This window comes from Urocampus carinirostris, chromosome 3 (genome assembly GCF_059441175.1).
Source record: "Urocampus carinirostris isolate Australia breed hairy pipefish chromosome 3, RoL_Ucar_1.0, whole genome shotgun sequence".
Lineage (NCBI taxonomy): Eukaryota > Metazoa > Chordata > Actinopteri > Syngnathiformes > Syngnathidae > Urocampus > Urocampus carinirostris.
The window spans coordinates 42,584,314-42,600,705 of NC_142351.1; the positions used below are offsets into that span (position 1 = coordinate 42,584,314).

At 40.3% G+C, this 16,392-nt stretch overlaps 1 protein-coding gene across 6 annotated transcripts in view; it reads left to right on the forward strand.

Annotated features, from left to right (window-relative positions):
* usp19 (ubiquitin specific peptidase 19) overlaps positions 1 to 13,941 on the forward strand; it is a 31,177-nt gene extending 17,236 nt beyond the window's left edge. For 3 of the 6 annotated variants that reach the window (XM_088331945.1, XM_088331944.1, XM_088331947.1), the window contains 16 exons: positions 31 to 223; positions 328 to 461; positions 554 to 712; positions 2,794 to 2,904; positions 2,989 to 3,099; positions 3,176 to 3,277; positions 3,349 to 3,489; positions 3,561 to 3,679; positions 3,773 to 3,916; positions 4,273 to 4,625; positions 4,706 to 4,816; positions 4,987 to 5,203; positions 5,693 to 5,845; positions 5,917 to 6,083; positions 6,168 to 6,343; positions 9,215 to 13,221. In XM_088331945.1, the coding sequence (XP_088188071.1) occupies positions 31 to 223; positions 328 to 461; positions 554 to 712; positions 2,794 to 2,904; positions 2,989 to 3,099; positions 3,176 to 3,277; positions 3,349 to 3,489; positions 3,561 to 3,679; positions 3,773 to 3,916; positions 4,273 to 4,625; positions 4,706 to 4,816; positions 4,987 to 5,203; positions 5,693 to 5,845; positions 5,917 to 6,083; positions 6,168 to 6,343; positions 9,215 to 9,490 (2,667 nt within the window). In that variant the 3' untranslated portion in view covers positions 9,491 to 13,221. Of the gene's footprint in view, positions 1 to 30; positions 224 to 327; positions 462 to 553; positions 713 to 2,793; positions 2,905 to 2,988; positions 3,100 to 3,175; positions 3,278 to 3,348; positions 3,490 to 3,560; positions 3,680 to 3,772; positions 3,917 to 4,272; positions 4,626 to 4,705; positions 4,817 to 4,986; positions 5,204 to 5,692; positions 5,846 to 5,916; positions 6,084 to 6,167; positions 6,344 to 9,214; positions 13,223 to 13,242 lie in introns of those variants that run through there. The other 3 variants (XM_088331948.1, XM_088331949.1, XM_088331946.1) reach the window with 2 other exon arrangements.
* The last annotated feature ends 2,451 nt before the right edge of the window (positions 13,942 to 16,392 follow it).

Here is a 16,392-nt window from a genome sequence, read left to right on the forward strand (position 1 = left end):
TGTAATCACTTTTTATTTTCTTTATTTCAGCCTAAGCCTACATGCATGGTGCAGCCCATGACTCATGCTGTCTCTGCGAGCAAAGAGCAGCATGAAGAAGAAGAGGAAAAGAAGGTTTGCCTGCCTGGTTTTACGGGATTGGTCAACCTCGGAAACACGTGCTTCATGAATAGTGTCATTCAATCCCTGTCCAACACCAGAGAACTCAGGGATTACTTTCATGGTAAATACTAATTGACCGGTGATGTTTATCGATGGGAACAGACTATCAGTCAAAGTGCAAATACTTTTAATACTTGCCAATTAAAACACATTTATTACTTATAGATCGAGCCTTTGAGTCAGAAATAAACTGCAATAATCCGCTGGGAACAGGAGGCAGATTAGCCATTGGTTTTGCAGTGCTGCTCAGGGCCCTTTGGAAAGGAACACATCATGCCTTCCAGCCCTCAAAACTCAAGGTATGCATACAGTATTTGTTTTGGGAAACATTAAAATCTCTGATTATAAAACCGTTTTTTCACCACATTTTTATTTCAACCGAACTTTGCAGGCAATTGTCGCTAGCAAAGCCAATCAGTTCACAGGCTATGCGCAGCATGATGCCCAGGAGTTCATGGCGTTTTTGCTTGACGGCCTCCATGAGGACTTAAATCGTATTCAGAATAAGCCATACACAGAGACGGTGGATTCTGATGGTCGTTTGGATGAGGTTGGTATTTTTTAAGCTGTTCCATTCTGTGTGTTGGGAGTAATACTTTATATGTATATTAATATAACTTATAGTGTATATATATATATATATATATATATATATATATATATGTGTATATGTATATAATCGTATGCAAAGGCGTGGGCACCGCTCATCATTTTCAAGATTTTCCTTTTATAAATCATTTGTTGTTCGGATCAGCAATTTCAGTTAAATATATCAAATAGCAGACAGTGATAGCTGAGAAGTGAAATGAAGTTTATAGTATTTACAGAAAATGCACAATAATTGCATTAACAAAAGTAGGCGGGTGCATTAATTCGGGCACCCCAACAGAAAAATTCCATCAATATTTAGTAGATCCTCCTTTTGCAGAAATAACAGCCTCTAAGACAGGGGTGGCTGACCCGGTTCTGAAGAGCCACACGGCCTGCATGTTTTGGTGGTTTCTCTGCTCCAACACAGGTGACGCCAATTTTCAGCTTGTTAGCAGGCTTTGTGAGAGCTTGATAACGATTCAGGTGATTGGAATCACCTGTATTGGTGCAGAGAAACCACCAAAACATGCAGTACGTGCGGCTCTCCAAGACCGGGTTAGCCACCCCTGCTTTAAACGCTTCCTATGGCTTCCAATGAGGGTCTGGACTCTGGTTGAAGGTATTTTTGACCATTCCTCTTTACAAAATATCTTCACTTCAGTCAGGTTAATGGTTTCCGAGCATGCACATCCTGCTTTAAATCACACCACAGATTTTCAATAATATTCAGGTCTGGGGACTGAGACGGCGGCTATTCCAGAATATTGTACTTGTTCCTCTGCATGAATGCCTTAGTAGAATTTGAGCAGTGTTTGTGGTCGTTGTCTTGTTGAAGTATCCAGCCCCGGCACAACTTTAGCTTTGTCACTGACTCTAGAATATTGTTCGCAAGAATCTGCTGATACTGACTGAAATCCATGCGACCTTCAATTTTAACAAGATTGCCAGTAGCTGTACTGTCCACACAGCCCTACAGCATGATGGAACCACCACAAATTTTACTGTGGGTAGCAAGTGTTTGGAATGCTGTGTTCTTCAACCATGCTATGCTCCTTGTTATGTCCAAATAACTTAATTTTAGTTTTATCAGTCCACAGCACCTTATTCCAAACTGAAGCTGGCTTGTCCAAATGTGCTTTAGCATACCTCAAGCGACTCTGATTGTGGCATGTGCGTAGAAAAGGCTTTGCTGCAGTACTCTCACATACAGCATCTCCTTGTGCAAAGCGTGCTGAGTAGTTGAACGATGCGCAGTGACACTATCTGCAGCAAGATCATGTTGTAGGTCATTGGAGCTGGTCTGTGGGTTGAGTTTGACTGTTCTCACCGTCCTTCTTCTGTTTATCCGAGATTTTTCTTGGCCTTCCACTCCAGGCCTTAACTAGAACTGTGCCTGTGGCCTTCCATTTCCTCACTATGTTCCTCACAGTGGAAACTGACAGCTGAAAATTCTAAGCTAGCTTGTTGTATCCTTCCCCTAAACCATAAAGTTGAGCAATCTTTGTTTTCAGGTCATTTGACAATTGTTCTGAGGCTCCCATGTTGCCACTCTGCAGAGAAGATACAAAGCAGAAAATAACTTGCAACTGGCCGCCTTAAATACCCTTTCTCATGATTTCACCTGTGTATGTAGATCAAGGGTCAATTAATTTACCAAACAAACTTTGCTATCCAATAATTTGTGCTAAAAGTATTCAATTCAATAAGACGAAAAGGGTGCCCACATTCATGCACCTGCCTACTTTTGTTCAAGCAATTATTGCACACTTTCTGTAAATCCTATGAACTTCATTTTACTTCTCAGATATCACTGTGTTAGTGTGCTATGATATATTTAACTGAAATTGCTGATCTGCTGATCAGAACAACCAATGATCTATAAAGGTAACTCTTAAAAATGATCAGGGGTGCCCAAACTTTTGCATACAACTGTATATGTAGAATATATGTACAAATGGCTGTCATATATGTGTTTTCTGCTGATACCTTGATTTATTTTGTGTGATGCAATATTTATTTTATTTTGTATTTTGTTTATAGGTTGTGGCAGAGGAGGCATGGCAGAGGCATAAAATGAGAAATGACTCATTTGTAGTAGACCTCTTCCAAGGCCAGTTTAAATCCAAGCTAGTCTGTCCCACATGCTCCAAGGTAAAAGTCGTAGGTGTTTTCCCTTCTTAATTTAAAGTCGCTGTAAATCTTCAATGATCATTCTTTATCTCCCTCTACCTTCAGGTTTCTATCACATTTGACCCCTTCCTCTACTTGCCGGTACCATTACCACAGAAACAAAAGGTGCTCTCAGTTTTCTACTTTGGAAAGGAGCCACATAAAAAGCCAATAAAGGTGAGATAAGATAAAATAATGCCCGTTAAATGGTAGACAGTCTCGCATGAATTCTTGTGCCATATGCATGTGCCAGTTTTTGGTGAGTGTAAGCAAAGAGAACTCCAGTACAGCAGAGGTCCTTGAGTCTATTTCCAGAAGCACTAGAGTCAAGCCAGAGAACCTTAGACTCGCAGAGGTTAGATCTGTTCTCGACTCTTTCGGATGGTTTCTACGAAGTTAGGACTGAGCGTATTACCTTTGATGCAGGTGGGGAAGAACTGCTTCCAGCGAATTTTTCTGCCTTCTCACTCTCTGGACACAGTATCTTCGTTAGACATGTTGTTCTGCTTCGAAGTGCTTTCCAAAGATTTGGCCAAGGAGCGTGTAGTGTTGCTCCGAGTGCAGCAGGTAAAGTAAATTTGAAAAATATGTATCGCTTAATGGTATCCAGTGATATTAAAATGCATTTATCCCTATAGAGACTGCAGGTTCCGAATATTCCAATCTCTAAGTGTGCTTCCTGTCTGAAGCCACCAGGCTCTGAGGAAGACAAACTAAAGCGTTGTACTCGCTGTTACAGCGTTGGCTATTGCAATCAGTGAGCAATGTCCTTACTTAATCAAATCATGTGTTAAGCATCCATCTCAAAGTGCAATTGCTAACTTCCTTTTGTGCTTTCTTTTCTGTCCAGACTCTGTCAAAAGGCCCATTGGTCTAATCACAAAGGTCATTGTCGACCCAACGCGGAAAATGTTGGTTTGCCGTTCCTAGTCAGTGTACCCGAGTCCCGGCTCTCCTACAGCCGCCTCACACAGCTCCTGCATGGTTACTCTAGGTACAAAGTTTACTCATGCCAGTTGCGTCCAGCAGTAAAAATAGAATTTAATGTTGCATGTTTTTGAAATGTGCAAAAATATAGTGACCCCAAAAAGAGGTAATTATTAAAATCAGTGCATTTTCAAAGGTTCACCAGGCTACAATTTCCCAGGTTCCATACACGATTAACACAACCTGACCCACAATTAAATATTAACATTAATATGCATTTGGAATTGTTAAATATAATTTGCAAGACACAAAATCATTATTCAGTCGTATATTCCCATGATATTTTAACACATGTATTTGTTAATACCGTAATTGCTGTTCCGTGTGAACTGTATAAATGCTATTTTTTATTGTTTTGTGCAGGTTTTCAGTTAATGTGTTCCAGCCTCCTTTCCAATCAGGGAGGACATCCCCTGACTCATTTCCACTACTGTCGACGACACCAGCAGTTGGTCCAAGTTCAGGAGATGAGGCACTGGGTGGAATCAGTACTCCAGAACAAAATGAATGTAGACTTGTCCCACCTGAAGTACACACCTTGGCCTCAGCTTTTGACTCTGGTGATACAGTTCCCCTCACGTCCCCCCAGACTTCCCTTTTCACCACACAGACTTTAGACTCTGAAAACCCAGAGTCTATCACCTTAACTTCCAGCTGCTCTCGGGATACTCATGTTGAAAAAGAAACATCTTGTGAGAAGGCAGTACGTCCAGAAGGTGGACTAATATATTTGTTTTTTAATTAAGTACATTGTTATTATTTTCTTGATTATCTTTTGCCGGTTGCTGTTTTTCAGCTGCAGTCGCTGGTTATCAACAACCTAATGATCCATCTTCAGTGCATGCTGGGCAATTCTACATCAATGTACTCCATACTAACAATAAGGAGCAGAGACTTGAGGAGAAAGGTAGGAAACACTGTAAATTGACTTTTTGCCTTAACATTTCAGTAGTTGGACGGACTTTTCTGTTTAAGTACCGTAATGCAATTTCTAGCAAATAAAGCTGTAAAGTAATGCAGTTAGTCAATCTACACAAGCAAGCCTAGATTCTGTTTTGATTGCAAAACTTTCTGCAGAAGATATTCTTGCTGACCTTGATGATGATACAACTCTTGAGCTTGTGTGGAAGAACAACGAGCGTCTAAAAGAGTATGTGCTCGTGAGCTCAAAGGAGCTGGACTATGAGGAAGATCCAAGCTCTTTGAGTCAGACAGCGAGGGCAGGGCACTTCACCTTGGAGCAGTGCCTCAACCTGTTTACCAAGCCTGAGGTATTGGCACCAGAAGAAGCATGGTAAGGCTCTTATTACTGCCATTACGTAGCACATGTCACATATCAGTATTACTGGATCTTATGATGTTGTTAGTTTTTTGACCAAGTATACATATTATTCAGAATCTGCCAAATTTTGAAAGGAAAATCAATTATACCTTGTGAGTTTTCAAACGGACGTTTTTCTTTTAGATACAAAACTACAAAAACTATATACACTAATCTCTTGTTCAATGGTCAAACACGCCAATCTATTTATTTATTCATCAAATACTCTATCACACATTAACATCAAGGCAAACGGGCAAAAAAGGGATGGTGTAGAACATAATGTACAATGATAATCCGCAAAGTAGCAAAACTATGTAACAAAATTTTAACTCATTAGGTTGATGAATGAATCAAATGAATAGGAGGGGGGGGGGTGATTTTTGTTTTTTTTAATTTGATGGACAGTATCCAACAATTAGCTTTTCCCTACAACCTTCTGGCATTCCATTCCCTCCAAAGGTACTGTCCCAAGTGCCAGCAGCACCGTGAGGCTTCTAAGCAATTGCTTTTGTGGCGTCTTCCCAACGTTTTGATCATTCAACTGAAGCGCTTTAGTTTTCGGAGTTTCATCTGGAGAGACAAGATTAACGACATGGTTGACTTTCCTGTCAGGTGAATGTCCGTTTTAAACTATTTTTTCTGTGTGCAGTTCTTATTCGACTCTAAAACGTTTTCTCTTGCAGGAATCTGGATCTGAGTAAGTTCTGTATTGGTCAGAAGGATGAGATGCAGCACCCACCCATCTACGACTTGTACGCCGTCATCAACCACTATGGCGGGATGATCGGTGGTCACTACACTGCCTACGCTCGTCTGCCAAGTGACAAAAATAGCCAGCGTAGTGATGTTGGTTAGTTTGTTTTTTAACTGTCAATTTTGCCCTTTTTTTTCTTTCCAGTTCTTCTTAATGTTTCTGATATCGGTCCCCACACAGGCTGGCGTCTGTTTGATGACAGCACTGTAACAATGGTGGAGGAGAGCCAGGTAGTGACGCGCTATGCCTATGTCCTTTTCTACCGTCGCCGAAATTCCCCCGTCGAGAGGCCGCCACGTTTCCTCAGGCCTGTTGGAGCAGACTCTCCCCCTTTAATAGGAGCCACTGCCAGTCAGGTGAGATCACTCAAAAAACCTTTGTGTCTTTTTATGATATTAGTATAAAACCAGGGGTGGGCAGAATTAAAACCATCAGTGGATTTAATCTGGCCTGTGAGACAAAGCTGAAATAAGCAACATTCAAATAGCTGGTTAGAATTTTTATACTTTTTTTTTTTTTAATCAATTTTTACAGGTTTGAAATTTCATGCTATACAACATTTCTGAAGTAGCCCTATTGCATAGAGTCTGGCACGTGGGGAGGTGGATGGGAATTGAAATAAGTTAATATCTAAAGGGAATGGGATTTATATTTTGATAGGATTAATTTAGAACACTCATTCATACAGTCTATTCTACTAAAGTTACCCAGCCCACAGAACCGAACAGCATGAAGTTTTAAATCAAACCGTCACTTTGGGGAGGTACTAGATGTCTTGAAGGTTCACGTCTTGGCCGGGACACAGCAAAAATGGCTAACAGACTTTCAGTGCGAGACCACATGCCGTTCAAAAGAGTGTTTTGTTTCCATAGCATTTGTGGTAACTCTTGTTCTTTGCCCAGCAGGCGAGAAGACAGAACGAATCCTGTCAGTTGTTCCGTTGTAAAGGGCTTGTGAACCAGTTTCTAGATTGGGGCGGAGCTGAAACAATCACCCTCAAATTGTTTTGAAGCCAATAGTGGGTGGGTGATTAAAACAGAAAAGCTGGCATTTAAGCAAGTGGCATCTTTCGTCATGATTCATACATGGTGATGAATTTTTAAATTGTAATCACAAGTTTCATGTTATCAGACTTAATTGTGATCCACTTGAAGGTTGTTCGTCTCCGTGATGAGACTGGGGTATGTCTGGGAACTGTCCATCAGTAGGTGCAATCTTACCACCCATCTCAATGGCCTGAGTTCTTTGAACTAGGGTTGATTGTGAAAGTTCAGTTCTGTCTGGTTAAAAATATTCGACCAAAAAGGCTGGTCGGAAAAATAAATGGGGAAAACCTGGTCCTGACAAAACGAAGGTGTACGTATTCCGATAAACGAAAAGAGTTTTTGAAAAGAAAAAGGTCTATCGGGTACACGGCCAACATAAAAAAAGAGAAAAAGGAGTAGTTGTTGTTGTGCTGGGCTTATTTGTCTACACTTTGGTAAATCCATAATTTGTGTGGGCTGCACTTCCATGAAAAGGATAGTATAATGTCTGACCACCAAGATAATGCTGTAGTGTCTAGTGCAACCATAAAAAGTGCTACAAAGCACAAGAAAGAACACAAACTACAGAGACTCAGTGACCAAAAAGCAATTTTTTTAAGAAAAAGAGAAAAGGGGTAATTAAAAGAACAAAGGGAAAAAAATATTTAAAAAAAGAAAAGGAAACGAAGAAAAAAAAGGAAAAAAAAAGAACAAGAAAAAAACTTTTGGGGGGGGGGGTTATTTTAACAGTAAGGTGGCAGACAATTGGCCCATGTTATGTAAAATAAAGGCAAAGGTCTGAAGCATAGTGCGTGTTCATGCAAAGAAGAGTTACATTTTGCATGGGGAGTTAAATTTAGGCATATATCTCAAGGCTTCTGTTTCCATGATCATAGAAGCATAGAAATCAACACATCATAGCGGACGAAAACACTGAAAGCATTCAATGGTGGGAAAGTGAGGTTTTTGGATTTAATTTGTACTTCAGGGACAACTTTGTTCATCCTCGGGTAGCACAATAACTTTCAAGTTGCTAGCTTGATACGCTACACCATGAGCATCCATGAGTACTTCCGCCAACATTGCAATTGCGTGTGACATCACGTGTCCCTCTGCACATTGGCTAGCTTACAAGAGTAGCTTTAAAGTCACAGGAGATCTCCTACAAGTCTCATTTAGTTGGAAATTTAAACCATCTTACAAAATATTGGATTTCACCTTCAAAATTTAAGTCTTAGGTATGCCTCGGCCACCTGTGACCTCCGGGTTTATTAGATTCTGTCAGCGTTGAACTATGAGTTGTGAAAGAGCTCCCTTCTTATGTTTGCTGAGGAGGGAAAAAAGCAAGTAACCCGTCAAACAAGTGATGATCACATGCCCTTATATACACAGTACCTACTACCTTGATTGTTCAAAAACACTCCAGTTATTGGAACTCTGGAACCTAATTTCACTTAATTGGCAGATATCAACAAGGGTCAGTAAGTTTAAGAAATATTACTAGTGTTGGCTTTGGAGTTTGCAAATGATGAGACCAACCTATAGGTTATCTGCCTTTCTTTTTCCTCTATCCCTTAGGGCCGGGAAACTTATTGACTCAAAGAGCCATGAGAGTAATTCGTTTTCAATGATGGTTTCTTGGTAAACATGTCACAAAATACTACAAACAAGTAGGATGTGGATGTATTTAGGGGAGTGCAATGTGTGCCGACATCCAAATTGCTCTGGGTGTTTGGCCGGGGTTTTCGGGTGTTTACAGTTGGTGCTGTGGGTTTTTAACATAAAGTGTCTAAAACAGGGAACATATATTGTTTAACGAGTTTCCATATAAAGGATTCCTTAGAGATGTACAGCCAAACTGGGGTCTGTTGGTGTAACACCGTGACTGTAAACTGCAGTGAAAACTGCGCTATACATTTTGGCCCGAGCAAACTGCTTTCTGTGTTGCTTCGCGTGCAATAATATAAAAAAATAATATTACAGTCCTTGTTTTGTTTCTGAGCTGGATGTACACATGTAGTGAGCCATATCTGGCTCGCCAGACATACGTTTTTGACCCCTGCCCTCTTATTAGTTCTGCTATTTTTTTCACCAATATCTCTGGTGCAAAAAGCAGTTCAACTTTATTCATACATCGAATCATGACAGTTTTGTTAGACCACCTCTTTCCCAGAAGTTGATACCAGTTTCCGCCAATCGCAGGCCTTGCTAATACGGCGGGAACTGGATGAAGGCGAGGAGGGTCTTGGTGAAGGACTGCGCAGACCCTTCCTCTCGGGGCTGCTACGGCAACAAGCCCAGAGGACAAGAGATGATGAGGGTGAAGACAGAATGGAAGGGCACAATCAACGCATGGCGAGACCCTCCGATTATCCTGACAATGATTACACTCAATACTTTGTACTTGGCACCCTGGCGGCTGTTTTTGCCCTCCTGCTCAACTTGGTCTACCCATTTTACAAATCAAATTGGATCTGAGTCTCGCTTGGAAACCTAAGACTGGTGTTTGAGTTGGAGGAGTCATCTTAGCTGTACTCACAACTGACACGATAAAAACCGATATTCAGAAGAATGTAGAACCTGAAATTCTGGCAAAGTGAGACAATTTTGTCGAATCGACTAACCTCAGCAATTCTACATCACATCAGTCCTTTTTGATGCCTCGCATGATGAGATAAATATTCAAAAGGTTAATTTCTGGAAAGGATCCACTAAAATTTAACAAATGCAGATTCGATGGTGATCTCCAGATTACGGAGATCCTTGGAAGTCAATTTAGGAAAATAAATACAGAGCTCTCCGGATTATAAAGTGCACCTAAAAATCCCAAATCGGCCAGAAATTTGAAAGTGTGCCTTTTAACCCAGTGTGCCTTATGTACATATATCCCTCGGTTTACGCTGTTAATTGGGACCAGACCTACTTACGAAAAGTCCTCCTTCATAAAATTCCCTAAGGATTAAATTTACTTAGAGATCACGAATATAGCAAGTATATGACCCTAATTATAATTTTAGATCTACAAAAATATACACAGTACTCAGAATTACAATTGAATAAATTGAACAGCTTCTTGCAGAGTAAGAAAGCGATGTAGAAGAGTGGCTGGCTAGCTGCACGCCAGCATCAGGTAACCGTACCGTCAGCACGGTCTCTGCGATAATTACAATTCAATAGTCTTGAATGCAGCGGTTTCCCACGAGTTGTCCAGCCAAGTCATCTGTTTCATGGGTAATGGATCTGGTGTTCGTGAGTTACAGGCTCAGCATTAGTGGCTTAAGAGAGTTGTTAGCCTAGCACTCGCTCTGTCAAGCGCTGAGAAGCAAAGGAGAAACCGATTACGCGTACATGTGAAGGGGACTTATTGTCTAAACTAGGCAAAACACCAGATGCACTAACAATCCATGGTGCACCCGCTGGTGGTCAGTATTTCTTTGTTTCCCCAGTCTGATTGAATTGATGAATGTATATTCAATATAACGAGCCGCTAAAATACTAGCTGTATAGCTGTGCTCCGCAGTTTGTTAAGGGGGGTTGCAGGAGCTGAGCACACGAATGTTAGGCTGGTGTATTCTTTTAATCACAGTTGCGTACACACTGCCTGCAAACTGCCTCGCCAAACTTGACTTTGATTGGCCAGTCCATCTGAACCCGAACTGTGACAATTTCGGTTAGCCAGACACTCTTATGGCAAGTCAATTCATGTTTATCTGTATAGCCCTTAATCACAAGGAGTCTCTAAGGGCTGCACAGACCAGATTCCTCACTTAAATGACTAACGCATAACTATAAAAACGCAGTGTCTTGCGAGCACACAACAGCACTACGTCACATTGCAATATCAATTAGAATGTTGGTTAATCGTGCAGCCCTCGTATGTTCAGAGAATGGAGAAAACTGAGAGGTAAAATAGATTTAAAGTTCAAATCATCATCATCATCATCATCAGATACACTAAAGAGTTGTTTCTTTCATCATGCTTTTTTTGCATTCATACACACACACACTTAGTATACCATATTGTCTAACATTTGTTTCTGGCACAGTAGTTAAAAGTAGTATAATAATAAGATACAATATAATGCCTTTTCATACATCTGTTTTACAAGTGACGCTGGTTGTGCACCACCATGATTGGGTACATGGTAGCCTAGATGGTAGGGCGCCCGCTTTGAGACTGGGAGGTCGCTGGTTCGAGCCTCGGCCGAGTCATACCTAAGACTTACAACATTGGTACTCATTGCCTCCCTGCTTGGCGCTCAGCATTAAGGGGTGGAATGGGGGGTTTGCTCACCTAATGACTAAAATGGCTGCGCCCTGTTTGGCTGCGGCTGCATCGGCTCGCTACAGTTTAACTGTACGGGTCAGGTGTATCGACATTTCGTTCTGTGTGCATTGTTACAAAGAATGACAATACAAGTAAATTATTATTATTATTATTATTATTATGTCATGATAGTGGTCCATAAGTGTCATATTCAGGTCACTGTGAGAAACTGCACAGCCCAAAAAGTACAATAGCCCACCTGAATTGGCCGTTGTTGAAGAAAGCAGTCATCAATCATGAATACCACAAATTTAGGTTTTGACTCAATTTGGAATTTTACTTTTATATAAACTTGCTATCCAACTTGCTTGTTCCATTTTATTCCTAAATGTTGAACATAAAATGAGGGCTACAATCAAGAGCTGCGTGGTTTTAACATGCACTTAAGTGACATTTTTTGTTGATTTTAATATAACTTTTTAACTTTGTATTTTTGTTTTGATTTCAAATGTCCTTCTGTTAATGTAATAATTCACATTTTGTGCTTTTATTATTGTCTTAACATTTTAAACCATGCACCAGTATGTTTAAGTGTCTGTGTTCTCATCTTAAATGTGGAAACTGCCATTACTAGACCTGCTTTATTTAAGTGCTGCTGTAAAAAACTCTTATTTCTTTGTGATTCTCGACCACGACCTCTCTGTTAAGCTTACTCCAATATACATGTATATATTTGTAAAGTACCAACAATTAGATTGAATCTTGGTTCTCTATAATGTGCTAAGCCACAAGGTTCACTACAATAATGTAACTCAGGTCTTTCAGCATAGAGGTAATTTCGACACTGGTTGGGTCTAAAATATTTATGAACGTTCCAGTCTGGCCAGCCTTCTTTCTGACTATTTTTTATGATAAGTACATGTTTGTAAAAATGAAATGTAAAACGATGTGTGAATACTATCAAAAACAAAAAACACATTTGACAAGCCGTCATTGTTCTTCTTTGTCCCTCTGCTGCGCTCCCTCCTCTAACGCGGTAGATTCTGATAGACATGTAGTTGCTGTGGTTGATGGCCCATTGTTCAACCTGTCAAAATAAGACAGCCTAAACATTTTCAGGTCAACTCTTATGTCACCTGTGTAATATTGAGTGCCTCCTAGTGGTTCAAAACACTTTCCTTCAGGTAAAAAAAAATGTTTGGGTGGATCACTTAACTACTAAGATTGTAGGGGCACTATATCCTTTGGTGTGTCTTGGGCAAGAACACCCTGATGGCTCCAATCCCTCTCCACACCAGCAAATGTTTCCACCCAGTCTTGAACTGGGGACAGAAACGATCTTACCAATGTTAATTTATATTAAAAAAAAAATTATAGGTTGAGAAATTAGTATTTCTTATACACAATGCAATCCACACTTGGATTGCAGCCATGTTGGCTCTGGCCCTCGCTCCCCTGCACTAGACAAAACGGTGCCATCTTGTGGGCAAATATGGCATATCCGGGCTTTAAAACCGTTTAGGATGGACAATTGTCTGTGAATGTAGCAACGGCTGCAAACACAGCAATATAAAAGATTTTAATATTGATAGGTCTTGTTTAAATAAGACTTCGTCTTAAAATACGGGCTTTAATTTGTTGTCGTTATTCACCTCTGACATCCATAGGTTGGTCTCATCAAAAGGTGTACGAACCTTTTAACCCACAGCTTAGTCCTCCCATCCAAGATATGAAATTTTAAGATTTGCTTCGGACTCGGTCTTGCATATCAAATGAATTGGTTGTGCTCAGGCCTGGTCTGTCTTTGATAACCGCGGGCCTGGCTCGATTTTTCACCTTAGTTATATTTTGTTTCAAAAGGAAAACAACTATTTAATATCAGAATATTACATAAATCTTGGATTTTTCATTGAAAATAGAATAAAACTGCTGGATATATTGTGAATAATGGTTTGTTTTACAGGCATCAAGTCAGTCACTATTCGGCACTGATATGGAATCAGAGGGACCACCTACTTTGACCACTGAGGTGTCCTCAGGGGTTTTTGCTCATTCTGGAGACTGCACTGCAGCATCCTACAGCAACATGGAGGATCTGGACTAATTGTGAGCAGCAGAGATGACAGTGTGACCTTGCCAACACATCATGGGGACACATTAAATTAAGAGCTTAGATTTGCTTGGACGACACAACGGTGCTTGTCATTACGACAAACCTCTCAACCTGGCTATCTGATGCCGAAGAGTTGGAAGACTGTTCATATGAAAATACTAGAATGTGATAAGAGCTTTAGATGGAGAGAAATCTTTCAGAATAATCAGTAATGTCACTTGTAAGCATCTTGAAGAGTTTGGTTACGTGTTTTGTTGTTCATGCAGGAATGGTTTATGATAGCAGGCTTTCTTAAAAATCCCCCTCACCTCTCAAGGTCAGAGCCTCCTAAGCTTTCCCACTCAAAACTTTGCATTTTTGGAGAAAAGGGTCCAACTATGGTAGTTGATAAATAAAATTAATGTTCATAAAGACATTGTTCTGGTAATGAATAATGAAGCGCCATCGACACGCAGAAGATGTTTCTGACGTCTGTGTGAAGAATTGAGTGTGGTATCTCTTGTCAATGCACCTTGTGGTAAGTCAAAATAAAAATGTCATTGTTGACCAGTTTTTTGTGATTTAATTGTAAAAGAGACCGGGTCTGTACAGTGCTTGAACTACTTGAAAATGCTTAAACTTAAGTTGTATTTTTGAGAATTAAAAAGTGCTTTATTTTGGATTGAGTGCTTGTTGTACAATAAGTCTGTTTAAAAAATACTCAACACTGCTCGCTGGTGAATTTCCCATTGCAATTCCTCTTTCTTGATCAATGGTAGCTGATATTAATTTGTATGATATTGTCCTATTAAGTCAAGTCCAGTCAATTCATGTTTATTTGTATTGCAGCTAATGCTTATTTATAATCACTAGAGGTGTTGAAAAGCTATACAGACCTTTGATGAAGTGCTGTCAATCCTAAGAGGATGGGTTAACCTGTTAAGTGCTCTATGAAATTTGTATTAGTGCAAGCAGGATTACGTGTCAGTTATGGATATTAATCATGGTCACAAAATAAGTCACCATTTTCCAGAAGTCAAATGTTATGGGAAGAACGTTATGCAACCAAATCTAAGCTTAAAACACACTTCTACTCTATAGCATATGAATAACCTATATTTTTGTTGACAATATCGCTGTACTATTTGTAATTGCAACATCCATGGTAGCCTGGTCATCCTGAAAGGGGGATTACCACATGTGCGGTCCCTTTTCAAAGTTTCTTCATTTTCCTCATGTAGAGTTTTTTGAGTTTTTCCTTGCCCTCATGTTGGTTTCAGATCAGGGGACGGTGTAATAATAGTTTGAAATAATAGTATGTGCAACAACCTGTGCAGCCCTTTGAGACTCTTTGTGATTAAGGGCTATACTGACTTAACTGTCATGTTATACTTTTATGTGGAGAAATTGCTGCTCGGGACAACGTATATATTCACTGTTCTCTTAACTGCATGGATCGTCTGGACACCAATGAGGACGCAACTCTGGACATCTCGGGAGTTCAGGTTTGTCTTCTGCCAATCTGGCAATATCATCAGCCAAATGGAAGTTAAGGATGTTATTTCCCCCAATACTGACTGTACCTCAGTGTTACTCCAGAGCTTCGGACATGATCTTCTCCAGGAATATGTTGAATAAAGTTGGAGGAAGAATGCAGCCTTGTTTCGGACTGTGGTTCAAAACCACCCTTCAATGGTACCATTGATAAGTACTGCACTGTTGGCATTGGCATTCAGTTGTTCAATGGTCTGAACTAGTTTCCGGCCCATGTTGTACTTCCACATGGTGGCCCATATAGTGGCTTGCCACTCTGTCGTACGCCTTCTTAAAATCAACAACGTGATAGAGGTTTCTCTGATGTTGTTGAAACCTTTCACATAGGATGTGGAGAAGAAATCTGTTATGTGGTGCTCCTTCCCTCCCTGGAACCTGTCTGTTCTTCAGCTAGGATGATTTCAGCCTGTGGTTTTAGTCTGTTGAGTAGTACAGTTAGCATAACTTTACTTACATGGCTGATGAGACTGATGGTTCTGACGCGGAGCATAGTTGAAAGGTTCCTTTCTTTGGTAGCATAATTACTAGATCTTGTCCATGCAAATGGTCACTGTCTTGTTTGCCAGGTCTCCCTGCAAATCTTTGTCACGATATCTATAGTCTGCTCACCACCATTTTGTATGAGTTTTGATGGGATGTTGTCAATCCCTGAAGACTTTCCGTTCTACATGAGTTAATTGCTGTCTCTCCTTTTCTTGGAGGATAGGGAAGTCGACACTTTCCCCTGGCCCGGCATTCTAAAGGACCCCTGGGTCTCCCTGTGTCGGGTGGTTGTAAAGTTAAAAGCAGTATTATGTACATCTATTTGTGATCTCTTTTTCTCCAGTTAGCTTGTTCCATGCCTCATCTTGAATACTGATGACTTCTGCCCATTTTGTTTGAGGTATTTTACAATCCCATGTCACACTGTAAGGGAATTTTGTTTGTAACCCACAGCTTTATCTTTTTCCGGTGTGTTCCTAAAATGTAGTTTGCTGTTTCAGTCATCGTCTCTGAGAATTTGGTGTTTAGGGTTTCGAAAACTTTGTCCAAGGCAAGCAAAGAAGCAAACTTACCACCGATAAAGTTCTGTCAGCTTTCGACTACTTGTAGGTCTTTCAGCCGCTAAAGGTCAAAGTTCCGGAAAAAAAAAAAAAAACAATCACATGGGTTTTAAACCAGGCAGTGGTCATCAGTCTTGCGCGCGTTCCTGAAAAAAAGTAATTGGTTACAGTTTCTAGCTACTCCATTTAAAAATAAAATTAGTTACCTCCCAGGGGTCCCAGTGCCCCAGAGAACAGGTGCATGCTACACCTTAACAGGGCACAATAAAATGTATATTAGTGCAAAGTTTGCGTACCTATTATGGGCAGAAAATTAAGGAAGTGCTTCCTAGTGGTAAATTGTAATGAGAAGAACCTTCTGTAACTGATAATGTAAGCTGAATATTACTGTCGTTTTTATTCCACACATTTTTCTCAAAACTAT